Here is a 25,826-nt window from a genome sequence, read left to right as displayed (position 1 = left end):
TTCAAAAAAGAGCTAGAGAAACTGATGGTGGATAGGTCCATCAATGGCTGTTAGCCAGGATGAGTAGGAATGGTGTCCTTAGCCTCTGTTTGTCTGGAAATGGATGTCAGGAGAGGGATCATGTGATGATTACCTGTTGTGTTCACTCCCTCTGGGGCATCTGGCATTGGCCGGTTTTGGCAGACAGGATACTGGGCTGGATGTACCTTTGGTCTGACCTAGTATGGCCGTTTGTATGTTCTTATGTTTATGCTTAGAGGAAGGAGTCAGAAGGTTAATTACTTTTTTTCTATTATAGAGTGCCTCTGGGATCCTTGGGTGAAAGGTACTTTATACATGCATAATGTTTACAGGTATGAGTCTGTCATTACAGATTTATGCAGAAAGCTACACTAAGGCCAAGTAATTTAAATAGCAAAATATTAAGTGAAAGACGAGACTGTCCTTTGCCCGCATGCATGAGTGTCTGTGTGAATGCATGCACAGAAGTGTGCATGTGAAAGGGCAGGGTGGGAACCGGGCAAGAAGCAGTTCTGGTGTAGCCTTGGGAAACAGAAACAGTTAAAAGATGGCTCTGCAGTGCCAGGCTCTGCATCATCCCTTATGCAGTGTCTAATAGTCATAAGTACAAAACAGATCTTAGGCTGTGATTCAAAGCCTGGAACGTATAATTTAGTAGTCCTATCTGTGCAAGGGAATCTTTGTAGAAGGGCAGGGGCACCGATGACAGAACTTGTTCCAGGGAATAGGCCTCCCCACTTTTTGACATGGACAGAGTTTGGAAGGCAGTGTTAGCCACCCTGCTCCCAAACTGCAAAAGGGGCAACCACTACAGGTGCTACTTCACACTCATCCAAGGCCACCTCCTGTCCCCCAAACTATAACCATTCTAAGAAGTGGAGGGAGCATGCTCCACCCGACACCTTCCCCCAAACGGAACCACTAAACCTGTTTCCATACAAAACTATCAGGCATATGACTTACACTATAATTTAGATCTGTCTCTTAATAGAATGAATCATCTAACACCAAAACAATTTTTTTCTTTTAAAAATCAGTGTTGAATGTGGTTATTTAGCCAATAATGTGGTTAACCAGGGTAACCTGATTTTTTAAAGAATTAACTATCACTCGCCACTAGGGTGTAGCAGTTAAATGTGAATCTTCTGGAGACAGAATGTGTCTGTGGACTTTTGGGGGGTAATTAAAGTAATATACATATCTTAGCTCTGAATGTGTACCCCTTCATACTGTGTTTTTTCCCACTAAAACAGAAATTCATAGGTTTCTGTGCTGCTACTTTTATGGTGAAGGATCATTAAATATGACCGATAATTGCCAGCTCTCCAAATACGAAAGGGATTTTCAAAAGCACTCAGCTCAGCCTTTCTCCCAGTGAAGACCATAGTAGTTTTACCGTTAGGTGCAGAGTCCGATCAATGCTGAGTGCTTTTGAAAAGCCCACACTGAGGGTCTTTATATTATAATCTAGTGTTTCTCTTACTTTATTACATAAAATAGATACCTTTTTTAAACAGCAAGGCCTGTTAAATTGTGTGCTAGCAAGTTAATCACTTGGAACATTTAAAACTTGACAGTGTGCTACAGAATGTGTGGTAGAGAAAAAAACCTTTGCCAAAAAGGAGGGTTGGACTTAGAGGTCTTCACCCATGTGTATCTTCTATTGGATGTATCTGTTGGGAGCTGTTTTTACCCTACAGGACCCATTTTCTTGAATTGCACTAAACCAGAGTTACTCAACACATGGCACAAGGGCCGCATAAGGCCTGCAGCCCATTTGTTTGCAGTCCACGGTGTGGTTTGGGTTTACACGGGTTTACACAGGACTCCCACAGATGGGAGCCAAAACAAAAAAGTAGTCAATATATTGGTCTTGTGTTGATATGTGTTTTTAATGGTTAAATTCCTGGACTGTCATTGATCATTAAAAGTGCTGTCATATGGGTAGAAATCGGGTAAATATTGCATTGTGTTAATATCAGCAGAACTGACTTAAATGGGGCCTGCATGTTGTGTTGTCTTGCTTTAATCTTTGTATTCATGCCCATCAGTGTGAAAGAAGCTATTTGCATATATATTTGCATGTATATGCAACCACACTTAAGTTGCGGCCTTCAGCATGTGCTGTGTGTGTCATTGTGGCCCCCAGGGCTTCCAAAGTTGAGTAGCCCAGCACTACCGAACCTTATAGGTGCATACAGATCTCAGGACAGGCAGATCTACATGTTTGTTTCAAGGTCTCTTTACCTACAGGTAATGCTTAGAGCTCTGTGGTTCCACTCTTTTAAAAATTACGTTGTGTTTAATAACTGTCAGTGATTTCTGTATCAAATGTACTCAGTCTACAGGTGAAAAATCATTTCCCTCTTAATCATGAGCCATTCAATCCTACCTGGATCTCTGAGAGCCACATTTGGTGCTTTCCTTTTGTCATAGTAAAGGTCCTACAGGCCAAACTACTAGCACGCTCTCTGTGGTACTTGTTTCATGGGTTTACACAAGTGTATGCTTGGAATGGAGCAGTTCTGTTGGTGACACCCAAGAAGTTTGGAATCCATTTGTTTGACTCTGCAATGTTCTCTGTATGCTGTGTGGGGGGGGGGGGAGAGGAGGGGTTATATTGTGTATACACACACACACACATTTCATACAGACACTCTATGTATAAATATATTTTAGATTGCAATTCGTGACTTTCTTACATAGAAATAACAATACAGGTAGTCCCCGGGTTACGTACAAGATAGGAACTGTAGGTTTGTTCTTAAGTTGAATTTGTATGTAAGTCGGAATTGGCGTCCAGATTCAGCTGCTGTAGAAACTGACCAGCAGCGGCTGAATTGGACATGCCTGGGGCAGAGCAGCTAGGGTGCTGCTGGGTTGGTCCCGCAGCGCCGCTCCTCGGCGCTACTGGACCAACCCGGCAGCACCCCAGCTTCTCTACCCCAGGCATGTCCGATTCAGCCGCTGCTGAAACTGATCAGCGGCTGATTCCAGGATGCCCGGGGCAGAGCAGCTTTGCCTCGGGCTTCCTGTAGTCAGCCACTGATCAGTTTCAGCAGCGGCTGACTTGGGGATGCCTGGGGCAGAGCAGCTGGGGTGCTGCTGGCTTGGTCCAGTAGCGCCGCACCTCGGCGCTGTGGGACCAACCCGGCAGCCCCCCAGCTACTCTACCCCAGGCATCGGCGAGAAAAGCCTGGTCTGCTGGGGGGTGGGGTGCACTAGCTGCGCCCCCCCCCAGCAGACCAGGGAGACGCGGAGCGGCTTTTCTTGCCGTGGAGGACACGAGCAGTGGGACCGCGGCACATCTCGGCGGTCCCGCCGCCCGCGTCCTCCACGGCGAGAAACCCGCTCCGCGTCTCCTTGGTCTGCTTTTGGGGGGGGGGGCGCTAGCTCCGCAACTCCCTGGTCTGCTGGGGGGAAGCTCTCCCCGCGCCGCCGGAGGTGGCGCCAGTGTGGGAGGCACCCCGCACTAGCGGCCCCCCCCCGGTTCGTAACTAGGGGTCCGACTTAAGTCGGACCCACGTAACCCGGGGACTGCCTGTACAGTAAACTTCTGATAATCTGGCACCTTTAGGACCCAGGGGGTGCCGGATTATGAGATATGCCGGACTATCGGAAGGGGAGGCTATGAGGGATCTGGGGTGGAGTGGGGGGGGATGTGCCCCTTGGAGCTGCGGGACTAACCCGGCAGCACCCCAGCTGCTCTGCCTCAGACTTCCCCAAGTCAGCCGCTGCTGAAACTGATCAGCGGCTGACTCCGGGAAGCCTGGGGCAGAGCAGCTGGTCAGTTTCAGCAGCGGCTGAATCGGGGAAGCCGGGGGCAGAGCAGCTCCAATTGTCCGGCTGCCCGGAGCACTTCTGGGTTCCAGATGGTGCCGGACCATCAGGAGTACCGGACCATTGGATGCCGGACCACTGGAGTTTTACTGTATAATATTTCCACAAAGTATAAAATAATATTCCTGATTGTGGTACATTGCCCAATCAATAGGAATTGTTTTGTAATGCACTGAAATCATTGCGACTTTAAGGCCGTCACTCTGTAAAGGGGCACCTCAGGCCAGGAGAAACCAGGGCCTCCTGCTGGCTCCTTTCCCCAGTGAGTGGCACTAGGGGAGAAGCAGCTGGATCTGCTTTCAGGATACTTGGCGGATCCAGCCACCGTGCTGGCTGGCCTTTTCGAGGCTGTCATCAGATGTCAATGATGATGTCAAGCGTTGCCCTCCGAAGACTGTTGCCAGCTCGGGAGAATAAATATAACTTTGCTCATCTCAAATATATGGTGTGCAATAGAACATTACTGTGTGTGTGTGTGTGTGTGTGTGTGTGTGTGTGTGTGTGTGTGTGTGTGTGTGTTTATACAGGTACAAACACACAAAATATGTAATTTATGCATGTGGGTTGTGTTAGGCTTGTTTCAAATCTTATGGTTCCTTATTCTCTCCTACTCCCCCCTCCTCTGAAGAATCAAAGCACTTTTCAAAGGACTTAATTTCCATGCTTTGGAGCTCGTGGGCAACCATTCAATAAAAGCAAAATAAGGAATGTGGTCATGGTTCTAAAAACATTTCACATTCCTCAAACTGATGCCAGTTATATGCAATGACAGTAATCCTGTCTAATCCCCCCACATTTTATCTTTGTACACCTGCTTCTACTGTCTCTCTTATCAATTTATTATACTTAGAGGCAGAACTATACAAGAAGGTAAGGCAATGGAACAAAAGAGGCATACATCCTTAATGTACTGTGTAATAATTTGATATTGTAGAAAAGAATTGGGACATGTTGTAGTTCATTGTTTACAATCATCTTTTTCTATCTTTTTTGTGTGTGTGTGTTTTATTCGGCAGGTTAACTGAAGCACACCGAACAGCTGTCAAAGTCATAAGGCGAATGCAATATTTTGTAGCCAGAAGAAAATTTCAGGTAACAAGTAGGGATGAGTGAGAAAAATGTGTGTGTGTGTGTGTGTGTGTTTGTTTAGGGGGGAAGCACTGGGATGGACCTTGAAAATGCTGAATGGGTAAATTTGCCCTTGAGCACAAGGCTGGGAAAAAGCTTATGTACTTAAACACTAGACCTCCTGCTCTCGACATAGGGGCAAATTTCACAATATGTACAGAACTCCCAGTTAACAGCAGTGCGTGCTCCGCAACACTCAAACATGCAGCATCTCTAGACTCGGCTCCATCATTGTTTTTCACTTACCTTTTAGTGACAGCATCTTTAATTAAAATGATCAGGTTTTTTTTCCTTTGGAATAAAATAATATGCTCGTGCAGGTTACTCAGCTAACAGAAAAGACTACATAGAGGATCCTGCTACAGCGCAGCTGCCTATGTATTATGATGATCATCTAGTCACCATGAGAATGTCTAGAGAACAAAGTGTGTGCACTAAAACAGACGTAACTGGATTGGTCGTATATAATAGAGTATGACTTTCAAAATCATGATAAAGGTTTTCCAAAGTGGCTAGTGGTTTTGAGTGCCCAACTTGAGACATATTAAAGGGGGCCTGATTTTCAGAAAGTAGTGTGTGTCCACTGTCTGAATGGTAACTTTCTTTCAGAATGCTCAGGTAACTCATCTAAAAATTAGAAGCATACAAAATCACTTGTCACTTTGGGAAATCTTTTTCATTCACCTGCCTAAATTCTACTTTCCTAACTTCCCATTATAGTAGTTCTTTATTATTAATTTAACTAGCAGATTTACCCAGCATTTCTCGGATTCTTAACTCAATTAATTTGAGGGTGAGGGGAATAAAAAGAAAATGTACATGCTTTCTTTAGATGACTGTATTTTTCAAAAATACAATGTTATTTTATTAAGTTAATTTTAATAAATATTTCTAAATGGCTATTCCATCACGTGTGCTTTTTCTTCATTCCTACAAACTCTTATCTTTCTCTATGTTTTCACATAAAAGGGTTGGGGTCAATTTGGTTTCCAATAACATTGTCTTCTAGTTTTCAAGGCTTAAGCATTGATTTCGCTGTGCCAAAACAAAGCACTACTCCAAAATTCTCCATTTTATCACTTTTCTGTAAGGTTTATTGCGAAGCAATCACAATCTAGGTTCTTTCTGTTTTTCTGACTCATCTTGGTTCAGTCTCTTTCAGCATTCACTTAGTTAAGTCAATTTTGAGGCCTGTACTTGCTTTAGTGATTCTGTCTCTTTTCTGTTTAGTTTTATGAGTAGTAATCCCATTCCAGGCACATCCCATTTTCCTGGCACAACCAACCCCTGATCTTGCTTTAGGTTAGGAGAAGAGGAGGCTGTATACTGAACTCAGTGGTCCAAGCTTTTACCATTTAAGAGGAGTTCTTGATCAAACAGACAAACTCTCTCAAATATCTAGATTATGGTTTACTTCTTGTAATAACTAGCGACCAGATTTTCAAAGGTGCTCAGCACCTGCAACTTCCATTGAGTTCAACAAAATACAGGCAGTCCCCGGATTACGTACAAGATAGGGACTGTAGGTTTGTTCTTAAGTTGAATTTGTATGTAAGTCGGAACTTGTACATATTGTAGGGGAAACTCTAGCCAAACATTTCTCCAGAGCTCAGTTTTATTCTCCCACACCTCACTTCCCTCTGTCCTTTATTCTCAAGCTGAGGTGTCTGCTGAGAAAAGCCGCTCCGCGTCTCCCTGGTCTGCTGGGGGGAAGCAGCTAGTGTGGGGTTGCCTCACCCCGTTTGTAAGTAGGGATCCGATGTAAGTCGGATCCATGTATCCCGGGGACTGCCTGTATGTGGATTTTCATTCCTTCTGAAAATCTGGCTACAGGTTTCCCACACAGTCCATTAGCTAATAGCTTTCATGCTATTTGTGAAGTGATATAAAAAATGGAAACCTGTATGGCCAACATGGTTTCCAGCAAATTTGATGTAAGCTCTAATATTTACCCACAAGGGTCAGAACGTAAAACCAACTTGCAATGTTCTGAACCCACAGACCTGAGTTTGTGACCATTTTTTTAAAGATATCCTAGAAATCTTTGGCTATGTCTACACTGGCACCTTTTTCCGGAAATGCTTAAAACGGAATACTATTCCGTTTTCAGTTTTTCCAGAAAAGGAGCGTCTACATTGGCCCCGGAGTTATCGTTGTAACGAAGCGCTTTTCCGGAAAAGCGCGTCTACATTGGCGGCACGCTTTTCTGGAAAAGCAGAAGACCGGAGCCATTTTGAAGAGGGCAAAGGCCACCAGACCTTTCTGGGGGCGGGGCCAGAGCGCCGTTCAGACACGTGGTTAAAGGGGTCTCTCCGGGCAGCCGTTGGTCTCCTGCTCTTGTGCCTTCGGGCCTCTGCCAGGGACTGACACCCTTCGCAGGGTCTGTGGTTGCCCTCTGACTTTTGGGGACACCACCCTTTGGCCCTCAACTGCTTTTGCCTGCGGTTTTTTTTCCTGCCCTGCTCTGTCTGCTATGGAGCCACGGGTGGCCATGTGCCTGGTCGGGCCCCTGTTGGGGCTGTACAGGTGGCTGCGGCTCCTGCTGCAGGCCAGTGCCATGCTGTTCATGGACCAGGAGGCAGAGATCACCTTGGACTCCCTCACCAGGGAGGCCCTGGCAACCGTGTGGCATCAGCACCCGACCGTAGACCGGCCCATCTGGAGTTTGGAGAGCAGCACCGACTGGTGGGACCGGGTGGTCCTCGGACGATGGGACGACCACCAGTGGATCCGGAATTTCTGGATGAGAAAGCGGACCTTCCTGCAGCTGTGCACCTGGTTCACCCCCGCGCTGCAGAGAGCCACCACCCGGCTGCGGGCACCCATCCCCGTGAAGAAGAGGGTCGCCATCGCGCTCTGGAAGCTGGCCACACCGGACAGCTACCGCTCGGTGGCCCAGCAGTTCGGGGTGGGAAGATCAACCGTCGGAGTGATCGTCGTGGAGGTAAGTCCCAGGGGGAGTGGGATGGAGGGAGGGTGCTGCACTCCAGGCCCAGGGACAGCCAAGACTCCCGGCTGGGTTGCCCAGGGGCTTGGGCCGCCCCTCCCTTGCACAGGGAGCGTACCTGATTCCAGTCATCTTCCGTTGAGGGATCTCCTGGCTGTTCCTCTCCTGAGGCCCGGAAGGACCAAAGGATTGAGGTGGCCAGCAACACCACCAATCGTCCTCCCTGCGCCTAGAACTATGTTTAATTATCTGTTGTGTGCATCTTGTAACCGTTCTTGCTAGTTTGTTATCTATGTAAATATAGTTTGTGGTTTACATTTTAGTGAAAAGTGTCAGCATTTATTTCTGCGCCACAAACCACTGACCACTTACGAAGGCCCCCCCCCAGTGATAGAGTACAGATTTCGTTCTCCACAGTTTGCCACCATGTTACATTTAAGTGGCTACTTGGCATCTCACATCATTTCGTACACTACCTAGAGTTACACAATACCCAACACAGGAATGAACAGCAAAATAGAGAACTGTTTATTTACAAGGGGGGGGGGGAGACCTTCAACTGGGACAGGAAGGGGGGGGCAGTTACTGGGATGGGCGGCCCCTGCGAGCGCTCCTCTGGGGGCCAGCCTGCCCACGCTGGGCAGACTGCGTCGGGGCAGGCTGCACGCGGAGGTGGCCAGGGGCAGGAGCAGGGGCAGGGGCAGGGGCAGGAGCTGGGATGGCAGGAACAGGGGCAGGAGCTGGGATGGGAGGAGGCATGAGCTGTGCTACGGGAGGGATGGCGGGGGCCTGGGCTCCGCCCATGCCATAATGAATCGCATGCACAATATGTGCCGTCAGCGTGTCCATTGTGGTGCGCATCCCTCGGCATTTGTCCAGGAAGGCAGCCCAGGCGTCCTGCCGCCACTGCAGGTTCCCCTGCACCCGCTCCGCGATGGAGGCCTGGATTGCCTCCACGGCGTTGATGTACCGGCGAAGCATCTGGTCCCTCTGGAGGAGCCTGTGCCTCCGGGGTTGGCCTGCTGGGGGTGCCGCTGCTGCCGCAGTGGAGGGTCTGGTGCTGGGTCCCGCTGCAGGGAAGAGAAGAAAGGATGGGTCAGTCAGGCAGGCCGTCCACTGTCCCCACACCGCATGCCCTCCACCCCTGAGCCCAGGTGACCCCACAGTTGTGTGGCTTGGGCCCACTCGGTTCCCCTCCTGCCCCCGTGTTGTACATTTGCAAGGGGGACCGCCCCTGGAGTAGGGTCCCCCATGCAATACTGTAAGCACCGGTCTGTATCCTGGCCCCATGGAGGGTGATTGTGCTGCGTTCACTTGTGGAACTCCCTGCCGGTGGAGTGAAAAGCATTGGTCTAATCACTGGTGTTAGACAGGGAGCGAGATGCATCCCCACGCAGTGCCTGGGAGCACATCTGGCAGAGGCGGTCTGGGCTCTCAGACCCCCTCACGTGGGATATCTCCTGGACGGAACCAGAAGAGTGACTGGGTGGGGGGATGTTCCATCCTTGCAGCAACACTCAGGGGCCCTTCCCCCTCCCACTATCTCTCCCGCAAGCCCGGTAGCCCAGGGACATGTGTGGCCACAGTGGGCACTTCCCTCGGGGAGGCAACCAAAGCACCGGGAGCAGGCGAGGGGCCCGGTGGGGGTCCACGGTCACAGGACCGTGACGCTGCGGTGTACCCAATAGCAGCTGGCTGTGCCTCACAGCGAGGCATGGGACAGTGTGCCGTTCTCCGTGCTGCACCCTTAGTGGAGCTGCGGGCTCTGGGCTGAGTCCCTGGGGCCCTGGCCGGTTCCAGCCGGCATCCACCCTTTCCCCTGGTCCCGCCGAATGAGTGTGTGAGCAGCACGGTCCCAGGCGTGCCCTGCAGTTGCCTGCCGCGGCTACGTGCCGCTCGGTCACCAGGCTGCACATGGTTGCACGTGCTGCTAACTGCCTCATGCTACGCAGCGTGCAGCTCACGTGGCCTGAGTGACATGCTCTCCCCCTCCTCCCTCCGGGCACCTGCCCCCCCCCCCCCCCCCTCCGCCCCCGCCTGTTGGGAGTGCAAACTGCACAAACTCACCAGTGGGTTCCTCCCCGGCGTCGGCCTCGGAGGAGCTGCTGGAGGGGACCTGCTGGGCGGTGGCAACGCTGGCCTCCTCACCTCCAGACGCGCTGGCGCTGTCTTCTCCCTCCCCTGGCTCGGTGGGACGGTTGATGGGGGGGCGCTGGCAGGTGTCCACAGGGACGGCTGGGGCTTCCAGGGCTGGCTGGCCCAGAAAAGCATGGAGCCGGTCGTAATAGGGGCAGGCATCGGGTCCTGCCCCCCTTCCGTCGGTGGCCCGCACATACCCCAGCCGCAGTGCTTTTACTTTGGACCGCACCTGCTCGCAGTTGCGGCCGGGGTGTCCCTGCTGCGCCAGGTTCTGCGCCAGCCGCGTGTACAGGTCTGCATTGCGGCGGTGGGACTGCAGGTCGTGGAGACCCTCCTGCTCCTGCCAGAGGTCCAGGAGGGTCTCCAGCTCCCTGTGGGTCCAGAATGGGACCCGGCGTTTCCGGCCCCTGGCGGCTTCCTCCCCTGCGGGTGCAGGTGGCTCACCACCTGCAGCTGCCATGCTGGGCTCAGAGGTGGCTCTTGAGCAGCACAGCGCCACGTGCCAGAGCTCAAGCTGCACGCTCTCCGGCAGGCTCCTGCCACGGGCGCCCAGCAGCGTCCGAGCTCTGTAGGAGCTTGGGTTACCAGGAAGTCCAGGCTCCTAGGGGGTCTCGCGGCGTCCAAACCGCTTTTTTCCGTTTCTTCTGCTTTTCCGGAAAAGCTGTCTACACTGGCCCTTTTCCGGAAAAGCTTTTCCGGAATAAGGACTTATGCCCGAGCGGGAGCAGCGTACGGTTTCCGGAATAGCAGCTGATTTTGTACAGTAGAGCGTCATTGCTTTTCCGGAAATTCAAGGGGCCAGTGTAGACAGCTCGCAGCTTATTCCGGAAAAGCAGCCGCTTTTCCGGAATAAGTGGCCCAGTGTAGACACAGCCTTTGTGTATTAGATGAGATTGGCAAATCGATATGCAGATGATCATGTGGTCGCGAAACAGAAGCCAAAGTAGAGGGGAGTTTGAGGTAGATTTGATGAATTGGGATACAGATAATGTGTTTCAGATACGCTTGAATGTCTTTAATGAAAAGATATTGAATTTGAGATGGATTTAGAACAGAAGTGGGCAAAAGGACCTCCGGGGGCCATATCCGGCCTGCCAAGTGGGTGGATCCGGTCTGCGGAGACCCTGCTGCTCCCTCACCCCCAGGCCTTACTTGGCCTGGGGGCGGGGGAGTGCGCAAAGCCTCCTCCCACCCTGGCAGGAGCACGTGGCCCTTTGAAGCTTCCTTAGCCCTGCCCAAGCCCTGTGAGGAGCCCGCAGTACTTCAAAGCACCACATACTCCTTGTAGGGTGGAAAAAGGCTTCCCATGCTCCCCGGGCCCTGATTGGCCTGGGGGTAGGGGAGCATGCCAAGCGTCTTCCAGGAAGGGGGAGCAAAGGGGCTCCCCCAGCCCCAGACAATCATGGTCTGGGGATGGGTAGGCCTGCTCCTTCCCATTTAGGCCCCGTCCCTTCCAGGGTGGCCCTGGGCAAAAATTATTGCCCACGCCTGATTTAGAATGTTGAGTTCAAATGGCCCGGATCAAGGTTAAATTATGGGGGGGAGAGTGCAGGATGGGGGAGTTTGAGAATTGCTTGCAGGGCCAGCATTAGGGAAAATGGTGCCCTGCAAACTTGCACATTGACTCTCCTGGCCCACTACCTCCTCACCATCCCCCCCCATTTCTCCTGATCCCTGCTGCCTACCCAGGCTTTCCAGCCATCCCTCCTGACCCGCTGTCCCCCATCCATCGCCTCACCCATCACCTCCCCACTCCAGTGCCCTGAGCTCCCTTCTGCAGCCTCATGACCCAGGCTTGCCCCACTCCTTGCCTCTACGCCATGGCACACCCCTGACCCTGTCACCCACCCATAAGATTGACCCTGATTACTTGGGCTCAGGGAGTTTTACATTTGCCAGATTTCCCAGGGGGTTTTCATTATTTCCTTCCCTAGTGGTACTGTTTATTGTAGTTTTTTTCAGTAAGAACTTGGCCATAGAGTGTGTTTAGTCGAGGCATGTCTGTGGACATTGTGCCAGAAGCTGGCAAGGGGATAAGATGTTCAGATCTAAGGAGGGCTATTGGGGAAAATGAAAGAAAAAGAGTACAAGTAGAAAGATTTTTTTTTGAATCGTGATTCTTTCCCAACTTTAGACTGGGCTCATGCAGCATTCAATGTACAGTACTTTACAAAGCAAGGCTTTAGTGCTGATGGTTTGGTAGCAGGAATAAAGAGAGTTTTAAGGGGGAAAGTGGAATTGTATTGGGAATGAGGAGAATTAATTATGTCCATGGTAACCCATATTTAAAAATAAACACAAAAAGCCTAGTACATTTAGGCACTGGGCCATGCATCATCTTTAAATAGAGAGTGTCCAAAAGAAGGGAGAGAGGGTTAGCCAAAATGCACTCAAAGCACCCCTGCCAGTCAATCTAAAGAGTAATATTGGCACTGTTTCTCTGGGGAAAGACAATGGCCCACTTTTCTGGCCAGAAATAGTGATGTGTCAGCGTCTACAGCAAATGTAGCTGTGAACAGGGGGAAAATTGGCAATAAATTGAAAGCTTTAAATGCAAACACACACCCCCCTACACACAACAACAAAACTCTGAGCTGTGTTTGAAAGCAATGCTATAGGTAACGACGGACTGAGGAGCATGAGGAGGGTATTTTGTCATTAACAGTTTTTACTTCTTCATTTTATGGGATTTGTTTCCACTCCAGTTGCATGCTTTTTATTTGAAATTTCTATGTGGCTGCCTTCCAAGCATGACTCCAACACATACTGTAGGTGTTCTGTGCATATGTGCACTGGTGCATGCTAATGGCTCTGGCTGAAGCTGTGGCAGAGTGGAAACAGACAACAAGATGACTAATGAGCTGTTTTCAGTTATTTTCAATTACTAGATTTGCTGTGTACCTTTTTTTTTCTTGATCCAAAGCCAAAACAGGGACATCTTGCCCCATATTTCCTACTGGGTTGATAGCTCTAAAAATGCTTATATTTTCAAAAGCAGATCAGCTCTTCCCTCCCCTGATTTGTCCATCTGCACCTTTTATAATCACAGAATTTTATGCAAATTATCCAAGCTTATTTTTATACTCTGTCTCACCATCCATATTCATCAATTTGCTGTTAGTAGCAGAGCTGGACTCAGGCTAAAACTCCAGGGTTTCTCTGACTTTTTCCTTTTTAAGCCTTTTTGCCCATTTATCTTCACTTCTATTTTAGCCTTAGTTCCTTTTTGCACCTAGAACTGTTGGGTAGATATGGGCCCAAGCCAGTCTCAAATCCAAATAGTCAAGTTTTGAGGAATCACCTGTCTCACCAATGATCTAGACCAAAACCCTTTCACTACACTCATTTCATTACAAAGTTTGGAAGACTTTAAATGTGGATCCAAACTTCATGAATTGGGATTCTCTCTACTGTTGAGGACTGACAGAATGACATCTATATGGCTGAAGAAAGTCACGTGTAACCTCCTTTACATTTTATACTCTTTCTGTACTTAAAATGTATTCTGTGCTTAAAATATATTTTGCTCAGCATGTGACTGTGTGCCTCTTATTTACAGGAATGGCTATCGCTCAACTATGTTCTTATGCTTCATATGCACTCCTATAATTTCCAGGAATATCATATGTTTCAGTTATTACAGAGACCTTTCCAAAATAACAAGAAGAATTCTAGTGGGTCAACAATGATGATCCAATTAATATAAATGAATGCTGTAAAACAAAGGTAATTACATGTCTTTCATATTATTCCTTTCACAGCAAGCTCGAAAACCATATGATGTACGTGATGTAATTGAACAATACTCTCAAGGACACCTTAATATGATGGTTCGCATAAAAGAACTTCAAAGAAGGTATGTCCTGTCTCTCTAATGAGATATTTGATTTCTCTGGTGCCGGCTGGCTTTAAAAGACGTGTGTATTTAATGAGCATCAATTGTCAAAAATTGCAAGATGGAAGTATGATATCAGCAAGGTTGACATAATGTGTTTTTAACCCATTGATGACCAAAGTTCAAAAATAATATCAAAGCCCTACCCAAAACATCAAAAAAGGAAGGAAAGACATTGAGGTAAGTACTATGAAATTTAGGACGTAGGCCGGGCATTTCAGACTAGTTCTCACAAAAGAAAAAAATTCTTGCAGTAACAACTTTCCTTTCTATCTCCTCTGTGTGACTTGCAATAGCTAGGAGAAGTCATTATTTTATTTGTGCTTGCCTATATATCTGAAACTCTTCTTCCCCCCTCGTCTCCCACAATCACCCCCCTCTCTTGCTTTTTTTTCTTTCACATATATTCTCAACTGTTGAATCAGTTATATGAAATTTTGCCTTAAAAATGTATTTCTGGATTTCAGCATGAGACTGGCTTTTTTTGTCTTTGTAGAGCACTCACGAGTAATTAAGGACACCAGAGCCACATCTTCCATAGGCAGAATTCCTACGGAGCAAGACTGGGTTCACTTTTTCAAAATAAAATGATTTTTAAAAAATCTGTCTCTGTGTGAGTGAGAAACAAATATCATTAAGGCATTTTATTTGGATATTCATAGTTTCTGGATTCACTACAATATGGGTCTAAATTATTTTAGCTATAAAAAGAAAACAGAAGAAATAAGTAAAATAACAGCGTCTATGGAAACCACAGTAACAATGCAGCTTTATCCCAACAAATAACTTTACTTGAGGGGCCAGACTGCTGACTGTATGTAAATCCAGAAAGTCATGCAAGACCAGCATTCTCACTTGCCTTGCTGTTGGTTTAAACCTACTGTACTTTTGCATGTAAAATATGCATGTGTACTATTCCAAGCCGCAGACAATAAGTTGTTTGATAATTCTGCTGCTGGCAAACTAAAATGATTCTGTTTTCTTTTCAGGCTGGATCATTCCTTAGGGAAGCCTGGCCTGTTTCTTCCAGGTATGATGGTTATTTTTTTTAATAACATGAATGGCTCCATCATTCAGTATAAATAGCTGATGGTAGACTAATGTAGACCAATCACACAGTCAATTGTTGGATGCCGTTAATAGGCCCAGTACAGCTGCAGAAAGATTGTTACCTGGCATTCATGTAGGGCTGTAGGGCTGCTGGGATTCAACAAAAATTGACTACAGCTGTTAAAAACGTGCATCAGGACAGAGGAGCCTGAATACATCTCTTGTAATAAGGTTTGCCATACCAAAGAGCTTTCTAAACTATTTATGGCTGGATTGGATATATGTTGTTTACATTTTACAAGGTCTTTTCCTTTTTGAAAGATTCAGTGGGTTTGGATTTAGGATCAAAACTTTCAAAAGCACCTAAGTCCTATTTTACAAAGTGACTTTAGGCGCTCAGAAGCATCAGTCTCATTAGAGGTCAATGGGATGTAGGATTCTGAGTGTCTGAGTTACTTTTGGAAATGTTATTTAAGCTCCACATTGCTTAGCTGTTTTTGAACAAAAATTATCCATATACTCTATAGTTAAAATGAAAAATAATACAGGAACCCGCAATATCTCTCAAAATGAAAGGAAGTAAGTCTAACCACTGCAGGGAAGCTGCAGCAAACTGAAATACACAGTATGCTCTTCTGTCTCATTACTGTTTGGGCTGTAGTGGGGGAATCAGCCAGTTTGCACATATTTATGTATGTTTGCACCCTCAGTTTATATATTTCCATTGTGCAGTTTCTGAAAAAAATGTGAGACTTCAGGATTTGTGGATGTTGGTTTTTTTTACTTGGGGTTAAATATTACCAGATTAGAGTTCTAATTTGTATTACTTGAACATAGTGTTGTAGACAACTGAAATACATTTTATGAGACAGCTTTTTGTATCTATGCCAGAGTGTGAGAGAGACATTAGAATGTAAAGGGTATAACTGTAAGGTAACATTCTAAGGACTTTGTGAAGTTGGAACTCTCCATCCATGCTTCATTAAGCATCAGATCCCACATAAGAGGCTGTTAAAGGTTAGTCCTTAAACCTTCACTCCTTCAGGCTATTTTGTCTATTTGGATGATCTCAAATAGCTCTAGGGATTTAAACAAGTGTTGAAATAAAACCATTTGAAGCCAGCCTTGCCCCCATGGCTGTCTGGGAGCTGATGGGAAAATACTATTTTAGAAGCAAAGAATTTTCAGGGGAACGGTGGGGCCTGCAGCCCGTTTGTTTGCAGCCTGTGGTGCGATTTGGGTTTACACAGAGCTCAGTGTGCAGCCTGCAGGTGGGAGCGAAAACAAAAAAGTAGTCAATATAACGGTCTTCTGTTGATATGCATTTTAGTAGTTAAATTCCTGCACTGTCATTGCTCATTAAAAGTGCTGTCATATGGGTGGAAATCTGGTAAATATTGCATTGTATTATTATCAGCAGAACTGACTTAAATGGCGTGTTGTGTAGTCTTGCCTTAATCTTTGTATTTCTGCCATCAGTGTGAAATAATCTATTTGCATATATATTTGCATATATATGCAGCCACACTTAAGTTGTAGCCCTCAGCATGTGCTGTGAGTATCATTGTCGCCCCAGGGCTTCCAAAATTGAGTAGCCCTGTTTTATAGGGACGTGAGTAGCCCTGTTTTATAGGGACATTTCTACCCCATCACTTTAACAAGGTCCCCTGCTTATCCCCTGCTCATCCTTTCTTGGAACAGCCTTGGTGCTGAACAGCTGCTCTGATACAACGTTCTCATAAGTAACCACATTTCAAAGGGAAAGCCACTTGTCAAAGCCTGTCAGTTCTACAAAGTTATGCCACTTGCAGACAACCATGACAGTCCTCTTGGAGGTGGATCTTCCATTTGCAAAATCTCATTATCTAGTGTATGGATTTGCAAGACCAAGAGCGGAAATGATCTCATCCACATCTTACTTCATGTGAACCCTTTCTAAGTTTAAGAATGATGGGTAGGTCCAACTAAACAGTTCCAGATTTCACCCAACTCATTCTGTGGGTGAAAATTAAAACCAAGAGTGGTTTGGGTTTTAACCCTATTTTATTCAACAATGTTCTGTTAAATTCAGCTACAGCGGAGGGGAACCTTTTTTGGGTCTGGGGCCACAGACAAATTAATTGGCGGCCGCACAAAGTGAGAAGCAGAAAAAAAAACCTGTCTGATGTGGCCCTCAACTGAGAAGGAGAAAGACCCTCCCCACATTCGCCTCGCACACCAGAGCCTGGGGGGCCAAGCCTAGTAGATTTTGTGTGCTCCAACAGGGCAGCAAGGGGGCTGAAGTGCCAGTGCAGGCTTCTCAATGCTGGGGAGGACCCTGAACATCAGAGGCTGGATCCAGGCAAGCTGGGGTCCACATGTGGGCCCCGGGCCTGAGGTTCCCCACCCCTGAGCTAAAGGGTTGTAGCTTGGCCCATTTCTGGACATCTGAGTTCTCTGGATATTTCTTGGCGTGGCTGGCCAGTCTTACATTAAAAAGGAAAGTGTTAAACCGCATGCATGCTTCACAAGCGCAGATGTTTTTGAGATGCACCCTCATCCACAGTATAGGTGTATTCGTCAGTTGGTTGGATTTGGGCAGTCTCAACTGTCAAGGATGAGAGAGAAATGCAGAGAAAATCGATTCACTGTAAAGAAAAATACAAAAAGAATGTTACCTTCCCAGTGACTTCTTGCTGGTTTCTTATTAACTTCACTCCAAGACTCTTTAGATCTGATCTAAAGCTCAAAGAAGTCAATGGAAATGTTTCTATTGACCTCAAACCCCATTTGAATCTTTGTGGTCAATACTGAGAACACTATAGATGGTGTGATGCTTACTGTAGATCCAGCTTTAGATCAGCTTTTAAGCTGTTTAACAAGCAGTTTTAAACTTCATATTTCTAATGTCACATACAGGAATGATGGATGCAAACTAACAGAATATACACATTCAGGGGATCACGGGCTCTTGGATGATAGGTGACTTGACCTGTTTTGCATAAGCATATTCAAGTTATGCATATGTAAGACTGACAGGGATCTGGGACCAGTACATGAGCCTCTAGAGCTTGAGCTAAAAGCCAGCTGGCTCTCAGCTAAGGCTGCACAGGAAACTCATTTTTCTCTCTCTCTAAGGCTCTGTCTACACTACAAAGGATTTTTTCAGAAAAAATGGCCATTTTCCCAAAAACTCTTCATTTACGTCCACACTGCAATTGTGTTCTTTCGAAAAAAATTGAAAGCACTCCCTGGGCCACGAGGAGCTGATGAGGCAGCATGTGGGCATCCTGAGCAACATGCAACAGCCCCTGATGCAGAAGATCTGGGAAAACGCAGATTGGTGGACATGCATGTGGGACCAGTTTGTGTGGCAGGGCGATAACATATGTGCCATCATGCACAACATGATGTCATTGCTCCTGCCTACCACCCTCCTGCCCTCCCTGCTATACCCATTCTCCCTCCCCTGCCCCCCAAGTGATGCCTCTGCTCCCTCCCTAAGCAATGCCCATGCCCCATCCCCAAGTGATGCCCATGCCCCTCCCCCTGCCATCCCTGACCTGACTCCAAACCCCTGTGATCCCAGGACCCACCCAACCCCAACTTTGACAAGGTCCCTGCACCCAAGGTGGGACATCCAACTGCCCCCCAGGACACTCTCAGCCCTGAGTCCCTCTCCAGGTTAGGAGTCTCCCTCTCCCTCCAGGTTAGGAGTTCCCCTCCTAGTTTTATTTTTTGAAAGACAAATACAAAGTTTATTGTGTTGAAATCAAAACAGTTGTGTTTATTGAGAGGTCAGGAAAGGGGCGAAGAGAGGTGTTGTAGTGGGAAAGAGATAGTGGAGTAAGCAGGAGGCCCCTAGTGGGGAGGCTCTGGGGAGAGTTACTGGGGTCTTGGAGAGAAACTCACCCTCGGGGTCTCCTGGATGCACACCCAGCTGTCTGTGGCTGCTCGAAAGGACTCTCCTCATGGCTGGTGTCTGCCCCCCATCCCGGGAGGAAGGCCTCCCCCTTCCTCTCCACAATGTTATGGAGGACACAACATGCCAATACCACCTCAGGGATGATGTGTTCCCCCACATCCAGGTGGGACAGGAGGCACCTGACATGTGCCGTGAGGTGACCGAAGGTGCACTCGACCTGAATCCTGGGCTCGGTTCAGATGGGCATTAAATTGGTCCCTGCTGGGGTCCAAGTGGCCAGTATAAGTCTTCATAAGCCCCAGCAGCAGGGGATAAGCCGCGTCTCCCACGATGCACAATGGCATTTGCACGTCCCCAACCGCAAAGTCACGCTGGGGGAAGAATGTGCCCACCTTCAGCTTCCTGTAGAGGCTGGAGTTGTGAAATACATGGGTGTCATGTGCCCTGCCCGACCACCTGACAAAAATGTCAGTGAATTATCCATGGTGGTCGACCAGGGCCTGCAGCACCATCGAGAAGTAGTCCTTCTGGTTGATATACTGTATGGGGTGGCGAGCTTCCAGGCAGCGATTGTGACCCGCTTCTCTAGGGGAATGGCAGGCCTCAGGTGGCTGTCACATCTCCGGAAGGCAGGGGTGAGCCAGGCACACAGCTCCTGAAAGGTGGCCTTCTGCGTGTGGAAGTTTTGGAGCCACTGTGGATTGTCCCACTGCTCCATGACCAGGTAGTCCTACAAGTCAGAACTGGTGTCCAGCCTCCCAAAACACCTCTCTATTGTAGTGTGCACACAGGGAGAGGGTCTCCAGAATGAGCTCTGAGTCAAGCTCATGCAGGACCAGGAATGCAGCCTGCAGAAACTGCAGCATGGCCGTGTGGAGCCATCGCATGCCCAGGGGCAACTCCGGCTCTATGGTGCAGAGGAAAAAGCTGGGCAACCAAAGCAGGCACTGCAAGAGCTTTGCTGTCCTCAAAGAGGTAGGCAAGCAGGCAGCAGAAGCAGAGAAACGGCTGTCCGGGGGGGTCCCTTTAAATGCATATCTCAGCTAGCCTTAGGCAACAGCACTCAGAAGCAACTGGTGACCTAAAGCCCTGGCTGAATTGGTTCCGGGTGGCCTTATATGCGAGAGAGTGTCCACACTGATTGGAGGCTTTGGCAGTATGGATGTGCTCTTTCGGAAGAAGTTTTTTCGGAAGATCTCTTCCAGAAAAGCTTCTTCCAAAAGAAGCCTACAGTCTGGACAGATCCTGAGTGGTCTAAGTGCTGCTACATGGGACAGAGAACCACACCCAAAAAGTATGTGGGTTACACATAGTCATATTCAAAAATGTATTTCCATTAAAATATGGGGGTGAAGTGTCACAGTCAAATTTTCAAAAGTGCCTAAGTCCCATTTTCAAAGTGAAATTGGATGCGTAGTAATATTTACTAAACAAAACTGTCAAGCCCCCATGAGATGCTACAAATAGTAAAATAGTAACAAGCAGCCTTTGGCACACAATGAAGTTCAGTGGTTTTGAATGCAACTTCAGAGAATTCCCAAGTCCACTGAGGAGTGCAGGAGAAGAATAATGCCATAAAAAATTCCATGTTTGGGTTCAGGTAAATATCCCAAGGGTTGGTGCTTTATTGGATCCTCCTGTATGTGTGCAACACAGCTGGATATCTCACCAGAAACAGGCTTTCTTGTGAGATTTTTGGCACTTCTTTTTGCTTTTGCATGGACTTAGCAAGAGTTTCTTATTTCATGTCATTCTGTTTCCAGCCTGTACCTGCAAGTGGGGAAGAAGAATCTTCCAGAAACTTAATAAATGTGTTCAGATCAATTGGGCTTTTAAAATGGGTTAATATATGGGAATGTGGGCATCAGTATTTTTTTAAAGTACTGTTTTACCCTATGCTTGATACAGATGAGGAAGGTGAAAAAAAGAAATCTGCCAGGACGGTTAAAAAAAGCCTTCTAAGCAGACTTCATTTTAAATTGATAAAGACTGTTCTCTATCTTGCCTCTGAATTTGCTTTTCATTTCGGAGTGAAATTAGTTTCCTTGAGGAAACTATAGCTATGCACCACTTAAATCCCGTTTTCAGAGCTTGGTGGGAGTCTGTGTACCGCTAATCTTGGCCCTCCCCACACATGGTCAAATTTCACCCCCTTTAAACAGTCACTAAGGATACTTCCGTATTTCATATTAAATTAGTTTCATAATTATTTTATAAACATTGTTATGACTTCGTGGCCAAGTACTCGCCTCTGCACATTCTGGAGAAGGTGCAGAAATACAGTGCAGCTATGAAACAAAATCCAGTATACTTCTCTGCTGCCTCTCACTTGAAGGGGTCAAGACTACTTAAATTATGTCCCAATTGTTCTCATCACCAAGCTCTAGATAACTTTTTCATCTATTATATTAGAAATCCCAGGCACAAAAGAATAATTATTTGCAGTATCAGAACCTAACTATGCACCCAGAAGACTTAAATAACTTTCAAGAAGACAGAAAAGTGTGGTATTTTCTACTACCCATTTCACTCCCAGTGATCTTCAGGAGTGTGCTGTGCTTCATATATTTTCCTGAATTTTTAGGTGCCTTTTTTTCTGTCTGAGCTATTCTAAGGTCACCAAGCTCAAATACTCTATTCTCTATCTTCAGAAAAATACTTCAACATAGATTTTGGGGGAAAGCTATAACACACAGTCATTTGAGATGTGCTAAAAATTGAGGGAGATCTCTTGCCCTGTAAAAATGTAACAGATCAATTCTAGCTCAAATAATTTTCAGGCAGTTTAGCAGGAGTCCACTTACTTAGTTACTACCCATAATTATTTTTTCTTGCTAATAAAAGAAACAAACCTGGTTTAATATTATTGTACATTGTGTTCTGATGTGATATGGCTTAGTAGAAAACTAAAACAGTTATCTCCTATTTTGCATGTTCTTTTTCTCTTCCTTACAACATATGTTTCAAAGGTGTTTGAGTGATTTTTATCTGCTCAGTATTTTGGCGAACAACTTCAGATTTCTTGTCCTGCTTGCAATTAGTGGAAGCTCTGACTGGTTTGCGCTTCTAAAAGTCAGGAGCAAGGCATCTCAAGTTGTGCACTAAAACATGACAGTACCTCAGATTAGCAAACATTTCTGGAAATGTTAACTTACATTTGTTTTTGAAGCAAGTATTGTATGTATGGTAGAGAGGCAGGAAGGCCACATCAAGAGACAGCAATTTATAATGATAAAGTTTTCAGATGGACTGGATGACTCCTTAAAACATAATCTCTGTCAACCTGATAGTGCAGGATGCTTCCATTATACATCTACCAGTGTTTTAGTTTAAATGTAAATAGCATAAGTGATAGGCATCTGTCATATTTCTGGGAAGATTATACCACTCTCTGATACTGACTAGCATTGGGAAGTATTTCCTGATATTTAGCATAATTTTTCCTTATGTAATTTCATGCCATTATACCTAATTATACTCCTGTCTTCATAATGATAACACCCTCTCCCTTTTTGCATGTGTTTATACACTTCATATATATATTTGTAGACGATCAATATCTTGGGTGTTCAATATAGCCATATATCACAAAAAAAATGCAAGAACCAACCCAATGTTACAAGAATGCTACTTAGTTACAAAGTGAAAAAACACAAAAGTTAGGAATTTTTGGATTTTCGGTTGTCAGTCCAACCTTTTCCTACTGTATACAAAGACAAATCATTTAGTATGCAGAAGTCTTCAGAGGGGTAGCCATGTTAGTCTGTAACTTCAAAAAACATTTAAAAAGTAGTATGCAGAAGAAGGAATGGGGAGATGCAGTACTGTATTTTGAAAAGACTGTAAAAACATGACTGAAATGGAAAAGATTAGAACAGTGTTATTTGAGCTAGTGCCCATTCTTCTGCCACAAAGCTTCCCAGACTGACTACACACCCAGTTTACTTTTCTGAAAAGGCTGCAGCATTTATTGGAAGGCAACACTTATAAATTACAGCTGAATACCTAACTAAATGGAAGCTTACCAGAAGCAGGAAAGATTGCAGACTTCTGTGACATATATAGCATGCATGTCAATAAAGTGAAAGCCATGCCACAGCTGACTGAGCATTGCATGACATGTCTTTCACCTCACTTGAAAGGAATGCCACATGCCCCAAAATAGCTGCAGTCCAATCATTTGCCTAATCAGCTCCTGTTTTCTAGTTTTTTCTCCTATATAGTGTACCAAAGTTGTTAAAGAGAGAGATATTAACTGGGTAGCTTGTACATATATGAGCTTGTTAGGAAATTATTTTCCCAGGAAAATATTCAACACATTTTGTAATTAATTTTGATCAAAAGTTTTCTTCAGATTTTTTGGAGATTTGCAAAAAAAAAAAAAAAAAAAAAAAAAAAAAAACCCTGACAAAATATTTTTGTGAGATTTCAGCAAGTAAAAACTGGAAAAATGGGCTCAACACCCACCAAAAATTATGTTAATTGCCAAAATCTGTGAGATTTTTTTTCAATTAAAATCCAAAATCTGTTGTTGACATAAAATTCCTGTTTCAACAGAAGACTCTCTTCCATCCAAAAACAGGTTTTGAGGGAAAATTTTCGACCATCTCTATGTGCAAGGGAACTCTAAACCCTGAGTTCCCTTCTGAAAGTTAGAAATGAACGTAACATCTCTGCCTCTGGATTTCATCTGGTCTGAAAGCTGTGTGAAATTTTCTTATCGTCTGTTGACTTGTGCCTCTGAAGATGGTCATGTGCAATTCTACCATAAAGCAATTACTATGTAAAAATGATTAAAAAATGGAATCTTGCCTACCTGTGATGGGTAGATAGTTAAGATTTGAGATTATAGAGCTTTGATCTCCCCTCTTCTATTCAATTGCACCCTCAAGAGATTGCGACGCGCAGAATTACAAAACATATATATTTGTCCTAAGACACATGTTGGGGGAATGTTGGGATTCTACGTACTTGCAATTTATGTACATGCAGCTGTGTACCTATCAAACCTTCACATTATTCCACTTTTGATAGAGGTGAGCCAAACCAGGATCCTTGAATCTGTTTCTTCAAATTTCAGAGGTTTATGAGTCCTTAAACTAATGAATTGTCCAAATAGTACTAATCTCTGGTTCAACCAAGCCATTCTGGCCACAGAATGCCTCCAAACATCTAGTCCAGCCCTCTGAGCTGAGATAAAAATAAATATGCCTAGCTAGGGAGTCCATTTGTCCAGTCTTATGTTCATGGGGAACTATCCTTATCCGATATTGACTTACCACTTTGCCTGGTGATAAGGCAAGGCAAGAAGTGTCTGTGGATGCAGGAGGGTGGGAGCAGGGATGGGGATGGAGCAGCACTTCTCTGTGGAGTGAAGCAGGTGGAGGAGGGCTCAGGCAGGTTGGGGAAAAGATGTCCTGTATTCTTGGGGGGCTGCCAGTGGTCACTGTAGATTTAGCCAATCCAGAACAGATGTTGGATTCATTTGATGTTTTTACCCACCATGAATATTTTTTGCAGCTCATAATATAATATTTATTATTTCTGATCGTCTGGGACTATAGCGCTTAGAGGTTCCAGCCACGATTTGTGGCCCCATTGTGCTGGATACTGTACAAACACAAGAGACAAGCCCTGCTTAGAACAGTTTCCACTTTTAGCAGCCAATCCTTCAATTCAGGATCAAGACTTTAATAGGCTAGATAGAAAAATGTTGGAAGGGAAATGGGAGGTAAAAAGAAGTATAATGACTTGCCTCATGTCATACAGCAGGTCAGCTGGAAATAGAAGTCAGGTCTCCAGAATTCTTTTCTGCTAGATTATACTGCTTCTCACCTTTATAAATGTGAAAATATATTATTTGTTCCTATACAAAAATATGTATGACTGTATAGTTATGCACATATGTTGTGTAAGTGGTACATATAGACACATGTACACCAGTCCCTCTTTCACTCATACCATCTATGAAATAATAATTACTTGTTGAACTCATATTGCCAATATCACCCCCCAGATTTTTACTAGGTTGTATTTTGCTTTAAATCCCATTAAATATACTTCTTAGTTTCTGCTTATTCTTTGTCTAATGAATGTCACAATTTTTTTTCTTTTAGAAAAAGGGGTAGACAAAGGATACTATACTGTAGGAGCCAGACTGATCCGGTTAGAGGATAAGGTAAGTGTATGAAAGGTTGTTTTTTTTTCCTCTGGCTAATGATATCTGATCTACAGGGCTACAAGATAATATCTTTGTGTGATTTACTTTAAAACTATGGAGCACCATAATAAAGAAAAATATCCTAATTTTGTAAGGGATTTGACAAAGTTACAGACATATTTTGTTAGGATTTTTAACCATTTAACTGACATGCAAACTTGATTTTTGATTTCAAGATATTTTCATGTTAAAAGCAAGTCAAATAAGTCTGATAGTGACAAGGTGTCTGTCAGACCCAAATTAGTATATTAAAGATACTAGAGGGGCCATTATCAGAACCATTTGTAAATAGCAACAGTTGATATCTCACTTTTATCATAGCAGACATTCTCCACTCCAGCTCATTTTAACATTTGAGACAAAATCTATCTGTAATCAAGGATATCCATTGGTGTATCTCCCTCAAGTTTTTAATGCAGGTGTTTTTTTAAAACTATGTAAGGGGGGAGCACTTTAATGACTGTTCTTGATAAATCACAGTGTCTCTAACAAAAATTAAAAGTCAAAATGATACAAAGATGAATTACCACCACCACCTACTTTGAAAAAACGTTATCATAGCAACATAGACATATATAATGCTGTGATCTTGGAGAACTGATTTACTTAGACTTTTAGCTTCTTGGACTGAGATGTTTTGGTTCATAGTAATAATCTAAATTAGGAGCAAAAGATCCGATAT

General features: G+C 45.4%; 1 protein-coding gene across 1 annotated transcript in view; it reads left to right on the top strand.

The window, feature by feature from the left end:
- The window catches only part of LOC102453877 (potassium voltage-gated channel subfamily KQT member 1-like), a 655,800-nt gene that overhangs the window by 347,319 nt on the left and 282,655 nt on the right, over nt 1-25,826 (top strand). The window contains exons 9-12 of the mRNA XM_075901205.2: nt 4,878-4,953; nt 13,837-13,931; nt 14,960-15,000; nt 25,041-25,102. Of these exons, the coding sequence (XP_075757320.2) occupies nt 4,878-4,953; nt 13,837-13,931; nt 14,960-15,000; nt 25,041-25,102 (274 nt within the window). The remainder of the gene's footprint in view (nt 1-4,877; nt 4,954-13,836; nt 13,932-14,959; nt 15,001-25,040; nt 25,103-25,826) is intronic.

The sequence above is a fragment of the Pelodiscus sinensis genome, chromosome 1, assembly GCF_052426305.1.
Source record: "Pelodiscus sinensis isolate ZL-2025 chromosome 1, ASM5242630v1, whole genome shotgun sequence".
Classification (NCBI taxonomy): Eukaryota; Metazoa; Chordata; order Testudines; family Trionychidae; genus Pelodiscus; species Pelodiscus sinensis.
Note: the sequence above shows the minus strand (reverse complement) of the source record. Positions and strands in the feature narration are given on the sequence as shown.